Consider the following 12,748-nt stretch of genomic DNA (forward strand, 5'->3'; position numbering starts at 1 on the left):
TTCCACGTCTCCATCTCCTCAGGACCAGCCACCCACCCTTCACCTTCAGCTTCTGAGGGCCTGCCCTGGTTGTGCCCTGAGGCCTGCTCTACGGGGTCTCCCATGGGCCCTGGTGCCAGCTGGCCTTCTTTCAATGAGGAGACCCTTGAGGACCTCTCAGTCCTGTCGTGAGGCTTCCTAGGGCTCATGGTAGGGCACCTGGTTGAACATGCTGACCAGAGCTGTGGCTGGCAGAGAGGGGACCCAGGGCAAATCCTACTGTGAATTCTTCTCTCCTCGCCACTGCAGGTGAAAAGTATTCAGATGAAGCCGGTTATACTAAATATCACGCTGCTTGACAGGGAAAGATGTTTCCCGAAGGGCAGTCGAAGAGGGAGCTGGAAGTAAAAGCAGCCTGTCTACACTCCTCAACAGTCCAAGTTTCCTGCTTTGAAGCCCGTCCCCCCTTCCTCTTCAACCCTCCTCCATGTCCTCCTCGTCCTCCCTCCCCTCCTCCTCCATTCCTCACCCCTCCTGGTCAGCCCTAGCTACAGCACGCTTCCTTGCTGTCCCTGGGTTCCGGTCCAGTTCAGCTGGTGTGTCCCTGAGACCTCACAGAGCCCAGCCCCGCAGGGACAGTCACCTGTTCTATTTATTCCTTTGTTCAGCAGCAGCCGACGGCTGCCGGCTCTGTGCCAGCGAGGGAGGCACTAGCTCCTGGGAACCAACACGAAGCCAGGGGGATAACTTCTCTGCCCTCGGGGACCTGACCGGTGGAGGGACAGATGGCTCGGCAGGACGGAGCTGTTGCAACAGACCCAAGCTCCTGCGTCCCATCTCTGGAGACCTGTTTCCATGATTCTGGGTCACACTCAGGGCTCTGCATTTTCTAAAAGCCATCCTGGCGATGGTAGTGCAGGTGGGTGGTGCAGGAGAAGCACCCTTCATCCAAAGCCAGCCCATCGAGAGTGCTTGTTGCCTGACAGTGCCATCTGATTTCAGCAGCCTTGCTTGCCCTGGAGGCACTAGAAAGTACAGCATTTCGGGGCAGGATCTTAGTCATGTGCGTATGGTAATGTTGGGAATTGCTGGATGCTAAGCGTAGGCTTTGGGGAGATGGTTCTAGCTTACCAGAATTTCTTGATGCGCTCAGCATGCCCTCAAGGAAACTGAGGTGTTCTGCTGCTGCCTTCTGTTCCCGGTCCTCTACAGATCCCTGCACCGCCCATGCCCAAGAAGCTGGCATTTCTCTATCACTTGGGTGGACCTCGGTGCTTAGCTCCCCCAGAATGACTCTTCGCTGCAGTTTGCTCTCCTGGCTGCGTGATAACACATCCTTTCTCACTCCCATGATCATAACTAGGAGAAGATAACATGTGTTCTCATCACTGCTGGGTGGCGAAAAACAGAAACCTATTCACAGTGTGAGTCAAGGAGATAGAGCCCAAGGACTCGGGGGACCTCTCGCATGACCCAGGGGCAGAGAACAGAGCTGGGCTTGTCAGCTGATGGGAGGCCAAAGCCACCAGGCAGTCTCTCGCCAAGGCCTCATTCCCCTCCGTTCATCTGCTTCCTTCCTCTGCACAATCACACGTGTACACGGGGACCAGTGCAGGTGCCCCAAAATGGTGCCCTGAGTCCTGAAGATGAATGAGACCATGTGGTTCTTACTTCCAGCATCCCCCTAATCCCAACTCAGAGTTTTAGGAAAAACATGATTCGGTTGACCCAGTTTGAGTTTGGTACTCATTCCTGGCTCAGTTAACTCAGCCTGGGGGTCGGGGATGGGCTCACATGATTTCTGGAGAAATCATTGCAGATGAGCCTCATGATGAGAGGGCAGAGGAGCGGTATTCATCGGGTCCCTCCTCTGTGCACGTTGCATCTCTTTACAAAGCAATACTCTGTAGGGACTTACCTGGGATCCTGAGCATTCCATTAACATCACCCAAGTATGGTTCTCAGTGGCAACACCAACGTTCAAACTACCCTGATGAACTCTGAGCACTGATTTTTCCAGTGTGCCTCTCTGCTGCCCTACCACACGGGTACCAAGAGGTGTTCCATGGAATCAGAAATCTGGACCTTAAAAAAAAAAAAAAAAAAAAAAAAAGAAATCTGGACCTTCAGGTGAAACTCAAGCTCAAGGTCAAGAGCAAATGAGCCTCTGACATTGAGGTGTATGGTTCAGCTCAAGAAAATTTCACCTAAAGAACAGCTTCCTGGTGGCCCCAGGGGAGTTTCACTGGCCTTCCTGTCTCTTTTCCTCTGGAAAGCATTAACAGTGTTTGTGGCTTGTGGCAGCCTGGCTTTTGCCTGGTCCTCCACAGAGTCTTTTCTGGAGAGCACAGTGAGCTGTCCCTCACTAGAAATGCATGCTTTTGTGCTTCCTGTGGAATTGCAGTGAACGTGGTGGATTAATACCATATTTCCATCACTTCTGCACATACATCCTTGATGCTTTGCTTCAGATGGTTTTTGCCTCTGATTTGCATTGAGCCAGCTTATGCCTACAGCCCACTCTAGAAGAAATCATCAAGGAGATAAATATATTAAAAAATAAAGTGCAGGGGCAGCTCAGGTGGCTCAGCGGTATAGCGCCGCCTTTAGCCCAAGACGTGATCCTGGAGACCCAGGATCCAGTCCCACGTCGGGCTCCCTGCATGGAGCCTGCTTCTCCCTCTGCCTGTGTCTCTGCCTCTCTCTCTCTCTCTCTCTCTCTCTCTCTCTCTCTGTGTGTGTGTGTCTCTCTCATGAATAAATAAATAAAATCTTAAAAAAAAGTGCAAATCTTTGTTTCCAGACTTTATGGTCATAGGCCACCCTGCCGATACTTTTCATATTTCCTACTGGGCACCCTTCTCAGCGGGCTGAGGTGGTCTCCCCTGGCACCGATGGTCTCCTGGATAAGTCTTCTCCCTCTTGGTCCTTACCTCTGAGCTTCTCTGCTATTGCCCAGGGGTTCTCATCTTGTCACGCAGCTGTTGCCAGAGCTGCCACAGGAACCGTTGCTATGTTTGCAGACCCCGTGTGTGTGAGAACATCCTGTGTAAGCTTCCCAGAAGCCGGGTTGCCACTGGATGCTTTGGGTATCCTAATTGGTCTGAAGCTAAAACAGAGCTTTAGGGAGAGAGGTAGTATGAGAATTGAGGACTTCAGGGAAGTTTCTTGATTTGCCAGAGTGAAATCCAACACCTGTTGTGACATTGCCTGCAGAGGGACTTCTGGTACTATCACCTTAGTGGCTTTAGCTTCTCCCTTTTTTTAAAAAATTAAGATTTAATTGACATGTAACATTGGGTTAGGTGTACAACACGTTGACTTGATACATTGATATATGGCAGTATGATCACCACCATAGCATTAGCCTGTGTCTCCTTCACGTCACATAATTATCTTTCACTTTGTAGTGAAAACATTTGAGATCTAGTCTCATAGTACGTGGTGCAGGTATTCTTGACTATAATCACAGCGCTGTGCCCTCAATCTCCAGAATGTATTCATCTTCAAACTCCAAGTGTAGAGCCTTTTGACCAGCATCTCCCCAATTCCCCCTTCTAACTAACCACCATTCTACTCTGCTTCTATGAGTTCAACCTTTTTAGATTCCATATATAAGTGAGAACATAGAATATTTTCCTTTCTCTGTCTGACTTATCTCACTTAGCCCAACACCTGCAAGGCTCTCCTGTTGCAAATGGTAGGATTTCCTTCTTTCTCTCGGCCGAACAATACACCTGTCAGCTGACTGTAACTTCTTTCTCTCTCCCGCAGGACTCCAGCCATGATTGGCTGCTCCTTTGTGGTCAACAGGAAGTTTTTTGGTGAAATCGGTCTTCTCGACCCTGGAATGGATGTGTATGGGGGAGAAAATATCGAACTTGGAATCAAGGTTTGTGCGTGGCATCCCCCATGGGATGGTTTATTTATGGTTTATTTATGGTTTCCCCCATGGTTTATTTATGTTTGTGAGCAGAGCTGTTGGTCACCCTGAATGTGTATTTAAAGCTTCTTTGGCTGGTAAATGGCAGAGGCATTCACCCAGCCTCGCTCTTGAGGATGTGCCAGCAGGGTTGTACCCTCTTTGGTGGGGGGGGGGGGTTCCCCTGGGCTTTCCTTTCTCCAAAGATTGAACAATGTGTTTCATGCTTTGGTGACCCAATTTAGACATGACCAGAGAGTTTGGTTCCCGCTTCCATCCAGTTTTAATTCTTCCGTTAAGTTTTTCTTAAAATTAGATGATCTCCTCAATGAGTACTTCTATCTCATGCATTTTGACAATTCATGTGCACCAGAGAACCATCAGATGCCAGAATATGCCAGAAGAGAGGGGGACCATGTTCTGTGGGACCTTTCTTTTCCTTTCCTTAGAAATGTTTCTAAGGAGGGTGGGGGGGAGAGGAATGATAAGATGCAGAATGGGCCTCTTGCTGGACCCAGCCCAGATCAGCCTCACTGTTAGGTATCTTGTTATATACAGTTGACGTTTAACACAAGCTTGAACTGCACGGGTTCCCTTATATGCAGACTTTTTCGATAAATACAGTATAATATTGTAAATGTATTTCTCTGCCTTATGGTCTTTTTAATTACAATTTTTCCTCTAGCTTCCTTTATCATGAAAATACAGGATATAATACACATAACACACAACATACGTGTTAATCTGCTGTTGAAGGTATCAGTAAGGCTTCTGGTCAGCAGTGGGCTATGAGTAGTTAAGTTTCTGGAGAGTCAAGGGTTTATTTATGGAGTTTTAACTGCACGCAGGTGGTCAGTGCCCTAAACTCCCGTGTTGTTCAGGGGTCAGTTGTACTGTGTTTTGCTTAAGATTTTGTTTGAAAAAAAAAAATGAATTCCAGTGTAGAAAAAATGCAAGTTGGCCACATTGATGCATTCCAACCTCTTTGTTTTAGAGTTAAGATAAACGAACCCCAGCCAGGAGCTGGGGTGGGTGCTCCTTGAGGACACGGTGACCACTTGACTCCATGTCTTCATCCATGCCACAGAGGAGGTAGTGGGGGCACCCCCAGCTGGGGCCTCTGTGCCCACTGCCCTTTGTCCCGAACCTTTGCATACCTGAGCCCCTGGGAAGCAGGCTTGTTGGAAACAGCTCAGAAAACAATTGTAAGGTTTAACATTTACTGAATTTCTTTTGCATCCCTCTACCACACTCACTTTCGTTCTACTGGGCAGACACTGGGACGGATCGCCCACCCCAGTCAAAGCCTGCTTTTTACATCTGATCTCTCTTGTTTATCCCTAACTGCTCAGTACCTCCCATCAGCCCCACATCTACCCTTCAACACCCTTGGTGGAATGAAAGGCGGCGTGCCCTCATGATGTCATGTCCTTCTGGGCTGCAGGACTGAAAGGGGATGGTGAGGACTTTCCCTGCCTCCTGAAATCACTCCCTTTTGAGGATTGCAGTCTCTTCCTGTGCTTTCCATGTCAGGCTGGGTTCTTTCCTCGATGGAATTTGTATAGGATTTCTTTGTAAAGCCCTGAAATTAAAAAGCCCATGAATAAGTGATTATAGTGAATATACTTGTCATTCATCCATTTGGAGTTTAACTGAAGAAAAAGATCTGGGCCCAGCATGTTGAACTGGGCCTATAACTTAGACCTCTAACCTTCCTCCGGCCCTTCTCATTTCTCTTTGTGCTGTTCTGCTGCCCCCCCCCCTTTTTTTTTGAGTTCTCATTGACCTCTGGCATGCCCTAGAACTTATTTATTATGAGTATTGTTTTTCTCTACCTTGCCCTCACTAGATTACAAGCTTTATGGGACCCAGATCTTTGTTGGGCTCACCTTTGTGTCCCAAGCATTAGAACCATGCTCGGCATGTGGCTCAGTAGGAGCCTGTTAGATTAAGGCCGGGATGAAGGTCTGTTAGGAGTCTGTGATGACTTGTTCCAGGTACCTATCTGTGAAAGAAACGAGCTGATAGAAGCCCTACATTGAAAGAGTTAAGCTTTTTATTTTTATTTTTGAGATAAGAGAGATTTGGATGTCTCTATATGCTGCTAGAAGGAAGTCCATGAAGAGTAAGATGTCGCCAACAGAGGGGAGAACCAGATGGTGGGTGGAGCACTGCCCCTGTGGAGCTAGGGACACAGGTAGAGGGATTATGGGGACAGGGGGGGATGCCCAGATTTGATTGCCATTGCCCACTGCATTCTGGGGAACACAGGCTGCGACAGCAGAATTCAGTGCTACGACTGGGGAAGACTCTTTTGGACTACCCACACTTGGAAAAGCATTTGCTTTGCACCAACTTGGACCTTGCAAAGGTCTGTGGGGGGTGCTCTGCCCCCCAGGCTCAGTGGTGATGATAGTGACAGTGCTGTGTGGCTGGCCCCACCCATGAAGGGGGCAGGGGGCTTGGCCGTTTCCACCTTGAAGCACAGCCAGCACACCAAAGCCTGGGTCGCACCAGCTCAGGGGCCGGTGAGTTCTACTCCACTGCTCCTTGTGAACAGGCTGGAGTGAACAGTCCACGGAGCCGGCTCCCAGCCTTAGCTGTACTTCAGTCCAGCTCCTGGCTGCTCTCTGCACGCCTTTTGAAAGCTTCACATGGATTAGGGCACAGATGCCACCCTCCAGTGCGATTACCTGCCTCTTACTGTATACTCAGGTATATCCAGTGTCCCACTGGAGACGTGGGACTGTTCGTGCCTTATTTCCCATTGATCATGTGGTCCTGTGAGTTATCAGCCAACTCTGGAGAAGCCTTGGTTTTCTGTCAGGGCTTAAAGCAAGAGGTGAGTGCTATGGGGTCTTCAAGGCCACAGCCTGCATCGAGGGTCCCTGTAGCTGCCGTATACACGCACTGTTCTTTGGTTCACACGGTGTGGTCCCCGACCAGCAGCACTGACTTCATCAGGGAGCTTATTACACATGCGGATTCTCGGGCCCCACTTCATTCCTGCTGAATCCGATGCTCTGGGGTGCATTTCAGCAAACCTGTATTTTAACAAGCTTCCCCGGTGATTCTGTTCCACACCGTGACCTAGCCCGCTTCTTGGCAAATGCCTACCTTTCCTCAGAAAGGAGCTCAGATGAGGATCCACATCTTTCAAGGCCTTCTTCTTGGTGGCCCTCACAGCCACCGCAGCCCCACAGGGAGACGTTCCTCCTCCCCCCATCCTGCACGGCCTGGGCCCTCTTGGGTACCAGCCCGTGAAGGTACCGGGCAGGTGTTTGGACCAAGCAACTATGGGGTTTCTGATTACATGAAGTAATCTGTTTTACAAACTATATTCATTATCTTTCATTCTGTGCTATGTTATGCTGCTCAGAACACAAATTACGTGGAATAGTAAATACATTGTTAAGAAAGCCATTCCTATTGCTTGAAAAAAAAATCAGAGCTTTGTTTGATATACACACAAAGACACACACACATATACAGTTATAGAAACGAACCTACAAGAAATGACACAAAATTGGGGCGCCAGGGTCGCTCAGTCAGTTAAGCATCTGCCTTTGGCTCAGGTCATAATCTCAGGGTCCTGGGATCCAGTCTTGTGTCGGGCTTCCTGCTCACTGGAGACTCTGCTACCCCCTTTCCCTCTGCCCCCTGCCTTGTTCATGCTCTTTCTCTTGCTCTGCTCTACTCATTGTCTTCTCAAATAAATAAATACAATCTTTAAGGACTCCTGGGTGGCTCAGTTGTTGAGCGTCTGCCTTTGGCTCAGGGCGTGATCCCAGGGTCCTGGAGTTGAGTCCTGCATCGGGCTCTCCCTCTGCCTATGTCTCTGCCTCTCTCTTTACGTCTCTCATGAATAAATAAATAAAATATTTTAAAAATAAAAATAAACAAATATAATCTTTTAAAAAAAGAGAAATGACACAGAATCTTATGCTTTAGTTAAGTAGGAAAGTTTTGATATGAGAACACTTCCTTTGTGATTTTTTTCACCAAGAAATAGGTCCATCTGCAATCTTTCTGACTCTTCTTTGACATTTTTTATTACTTTTGATTTCCATCCTCAGGAAGGGTAGATGTATCACAAGAATAAAAGTACAAAGTCCTACTATGGTTCAGGAGAAAAAAACACCAGCAGGGTTGATTCTTGGGCTGTTGTTTAGGTGAAAGGCAGCTTGCCTGTGACCAAAGCAATTGATACAGGAAAGGGAAAAAAATCTTTTTAGGACCCAGAAAATAAATGAGATTAGAAATGAAAGATATCAAAAAAAAAAAAAAAAGAAATGAAAGATATCATCTTGTACTGAGTAACATTAATCAGAAACTATTAACAAGGCATATTATTGTAACATGTCTAAATGGTAAGAGAGAAAAAAATCTCCAAGGACAGAAGACCAGATAGATTACTTTTAAGTGGTGTAAAATCAGATGGCCTCAGATTTCCCTAATATATCAGACTTCTCTGGGAAGAAGAGGCACTATCTTATTCTGAAGCCTTATAAAAAAGAGTGGCACACAAGTCTACTGAATCCTGTTGGGCAGCCATTCCCAAAGAAGGACAAGAGAAGGACTGTACCAGATCCTCAGACTCTCAGAAAGTATCTTTGCTTGATCAGGACCCCAAGGACTGTGTGTGTGTGTACATTTTGGTAAGTATTTGTGAACCAGTGATTCATGATGCAGGTCAGTAAACTAGAGGGTATGGGAAGGCACAGGGGTGATGGAGCCCCAGGGGCTTCCCCCTGGTGAAGCCTTTACAGGAGGCTCAGCAACAGTCATGGCTAAGAATCAGACTCACGTCATGGTGAGCAATAGGCAGAGGATATGTGTATTTTAGTTTGCTCAGAGTGATAGTGATGTTCTTAAACAGCAGAGTCTGATTTGGCTGCCACAGCTGCTGGCTGCATGGTGCATGGTGTCTCTGGGGCCATGTCATTTTCCTAAGGGATTGGGATGCCATTCTCATGACCCAAGTGGGCCCAAGGGTAGCATCCCTGCCATCTGGCCCAGCCCAGTCCACTTGAGTTCAAGACTCCGAAGACCTGCAGGGTTACCCACAGGTGCTGGTCTTCATGGTTCCTGAGCCAGTTAGGGTAACGACAGCAGCAGATTTGAAGGACTGCCCCCTTCAAAGGGTCATTTGGAAATTATAGGCTGTCTGGAGTGGCCAAAACCCCAGACCCCCAAAGGTGTTCCACTCACACTGGTCTCTTGCTCACAGTTTTTCTTCCCACCTTATCTCTTGTCTCTTTCAAGCTGATGGTGTAGTTTGGTCCAACTCTGAAGGCCTGAGTATCGGGGGTGGGGCCTGGTATACATACAGTCCCAGTTTGAGTCTGAAAATCTGAGGCCTGGGAGTGCTGATGACTGAGGGCAGAAGAAGATGGATGTCGGAGATCCCTGGGTGGCTCAGCAGTTTAATGCCTGCCTTTGGTCCAGGGCATGATCCTGGAGTGCTGGGATCCAGCCCCACATCGGGCTCCCTGCATGGGGCCTGCTTCTCCCTCTGCCTGTGTCTCTGCCTCTCTGTGTGTGTGTGTGTGTGTGTGTGTGTGTGTGTGTGTGTGTGTGTCTCAGGAATAAATAAATCTTTTTTTAAAAAGGGGGGAATCCCTGGGTGGCTCAGCGGTTTAGTGCCTGCCTTTGGCCCGGAGCACGATCCTGGAGTCCCGGGATCGAGTCCCACATCGGGCTCCCTGCATGGAGCCTGCTTCTCCTTTCTCCTGTGTCTCTGCCTCTCTCTCTCTCTCTCTCTCTGTCTCTCTCTCTCTGTCTATCATAAATAAATAAATCTTTAAAAAAAAAAAAGAAGATGGATGTCTTAGTTCAAACAGGAACATGACACAGCTCTGACTGGTGCCATGATCCCCACCCCAGCCACTCCTCCATTCATTTGGGACTCATCATCCCAGCACCCCTCTTAACCATCAGAAATCCCCCTGCCCTCTCCAAGACCCTTGACATTCAGAACCCTTGATGTCCAGAAGCCTCTTGTGACTTTTATCTTCCATTTGGAACTCTTGGGCCCAAGTCTGCTACATCTAGTGAATGTTGTGATTTGGATAATGGTCACTCCTGGGGGGAGACCAGACCACCAGCTCTGTTTGGTGTTCCCACTCCTTAGATTGTATGAGTCTTTGGTTCTCCCTTCCCTGCTGGCACTGGTCATACCTGGCTGTGTGAATCGCTTCCTTGTACAGGATTAGAGTATATCTGTAATAAAATTCAGAGTGAAGCTCCTGGTCAGCTAGGGATAGGGTTGGCCTTGGGGTTTCATGCACTGGCCTTTAATCTAGATGAATATATTATAGGTGGCCAACAGTTCAATGGAACACTTGTGAACAGAAAGGAGGTGTGTTGACTGCCCGCCCTGCTCTAGCCGGATTTCACTGGGGGCACCAGTGACTGACCTGGTTTCTACTTCCATAAAATTTATGGTCAGGCAGGAAAACCATTCATCTAATAACTAGCAGTGTGATCAGTATGAAGAGACAGGCTAGGAGGATGCTAGCAAGGGAATCCCTAGCAAGGGAGTATAACTTAGGCTAGGGAGTTGGGAAGAGCCTCCCTAAGGGGATGATGTTTAAGACTTTAAAAATAAGGTGAATTTAAATAGGCAAAGAAGGTGTGGGTGTGGAGTGTGGGAGTAAGACTATTCCAGGCAGTTTTAGTTATGCAAGATGAGTAAATCCTATAGATCCCCAGTACCGCATGATGCCTGTGGTTAATACTGCATTGCATCCTTCAGCATCCCCTAAGAGGGTAGATCTTTGTGTTGTATTTTTTATTAGTTTATTTTATTGATATATAATTGACATACATCACTGTATGAGTTTAAGTGGTACAGCATGTTGGTTTGAATTACATATTTTGTGACATGATTACTGCAGTTAGTTAGCATCTCATATGGGTACAATAAAAATAAAAAAGCAGAAAAAAATTCCTTATGATGAGAACTCTTAGGATTTATGCTTTTAACTTTCATATAAATCCTAGAACAGTGTTGACTATACTCATCATGCTGTACGTTATATCCTTAGTACATAATTGTCTTATAATTGGAAGTTTGCACCTTTTCCCCTTCCTCCATCCCCTGCCTCTGGTAACTACAGATCTGATCTCTTTTTCTAAGAGTTTGTTTTTAAATTTTGCATATAAGTGAGATCATGTAGTATTTGTCTCTCTCTTTTTGACTTATGTCATTAGCATATACTGTCAAGGTCCATCCATATTATCACAAATGGCAGATTTCCTCGTTTTTTTATGGCTGAATAATATTTCATTATTGACAAATCAATTGATATACATATATAACGATTTGTAATTCATTTTTCTGTTAATGAATACTTAGGTTGTTTCCATGTCTTGACTATTATAAATAGTGCTGCTATAAACATGGAGGTGCATATATCTCTTGAAGGTAGCATTCTTATTTCACTTGGATACATTCCTCAGAGTGGAATTTCTGGATCATATGGTAGTTCTATTCTTAATTTTTTTGAGGATCTTCCATACTTTTCCATACTGAGTGCACTGATTTACATTCTTATCAACATTGTAGAAGGGGTCCTTTTCTTGTCTTTTTGATGATGGCCATTCTAATAGGCATGAAGTCATAGCTCATTGTGGTTTGATTTGCATTTCCCTGATGACTAGTGATGTTGATCATCACTTCATATACCTGTTGACTTTTCATATGTCTTCCTTGAAAAAATATCTATTCAGATCTTTTTTCCCAATTACTGATTTTTTCCTTTGAGTTGTATGAGTTATTTATAAATTTGGATATTAGCCCCTTATCAGATACAGAGTTTGCAAATATTTTTCCCATTCCATAAGTTGTCTCTTCACTTTGTTGATTACTTATTTTACTGTGCAGAGGCTTTTTAGTTTGATATAGTGCCATTTGCTTATTATCTGTGATGTTGCTCATGCTTTATGTGTCATATCCAAGAAATCATTGCCAATACCCTTGTCAAAAGAGCTCTTTTTCCGTTTTCTTCTAGAAGTTTCATGGTTCCACATCTTCCATTTAAGTCTTTAATACATTTTGAGTTAGTTTTTGTGAGAGTGGTGTTAAGATAGAAGTCCAATTTCTTTCTACTACATGTGAAGATCTTATTTTCCCAGCACTTTTTAAGAGATTGTCTTTTCTCTTTTGAGTACTCTTGGCTCCCTTGTCATATATTAGTTGACCATATATGTTGGAGTTTACTTCTGGGCTTTCAACCTATTCCGTAGGTCTGTATGTCTATTTTTATGTCTGTTTCACACATTTTGATTGATATAGTTTTGTAGTATAGCTTGAAATCAGGAAATGTGAGGCTTCTCACTTTGTACTTTCTTCTCAGGATGACTTTAGTTATTTGAAGTCTTTCATAGTTTCACATAAATTTTAGGATTGTTTTTTCTACTTCTGCAAAAAGTGACATTGGAATCTTGATAGGGATTACATTGAATCTATAGATGGCTTTTGGTAGTATGAACATTTTAACAATACTAATTCTTTCAATCCATGAACATGGAATATACTTTCACTTATTTGTGTCTTCATTAATTTCCTTCATCAATGTCCTACAGTTTTGAGAGTAGAGATCTTTTACCACCTAGGTTAAGTTTATTCCTAAGTATTTTATTATTTTGATGCTATTGTAAATGGGATCATTTTCTTTATTTCTTTTTGTCAGATACATTGTCAGATACATTGTTACTGTATAGCGATGCTACTGATTTTTGTATGTTAATTTTGTATCCTGGAATTTTACTGAATTCATTGATTAGACCTAACAGTTTTTTGGTGGAATCTTTACATTTTCTATATATACAACCATGTCATCT

General features: G+C 45.3%; 1 protein-coding gene across 3 annotated transcripts in view; it reads left to right on the plus strand.

The window, feature by feature from the left end:
* Window positions 1-12,748, plus strand: part of GALNT17 (polypeptide N-acetylgalactosaminyltransferase 17) — a 438,022-nt gene that overhangs the window by 322,509 nt on the left and 102,765 nt on the right. For all 3 annotated transcript variants that reach the window (XM_072837560.1, XM_072837561.1, XM_072837562.1), the window contains one exon: window positions 3,754-3,871. In XM_072837560.1, the coding sequence (XP_072693661.1) occupies window positions 3,754-3,871 (118 nt within the window). The remainder of the gene's footprint in view (window positions 1-3,753; window positions 3,872-12,748) is intronic.

The sequence above is a fragment of the Canis lupus genome, chromosome 8 (genome assembly GCF_048164855.1).
Source record: "Canis lupus baileyi chromosome 8, mCanLup2.hap1, whole genome shotgun sequence".
NCBI classification, from domain to species: domain Eukaryota; kingdom Metazoa; phylum Chordata; class Mammalia; order Carnivora; family Canidae; genus Canis; species Canis lupus.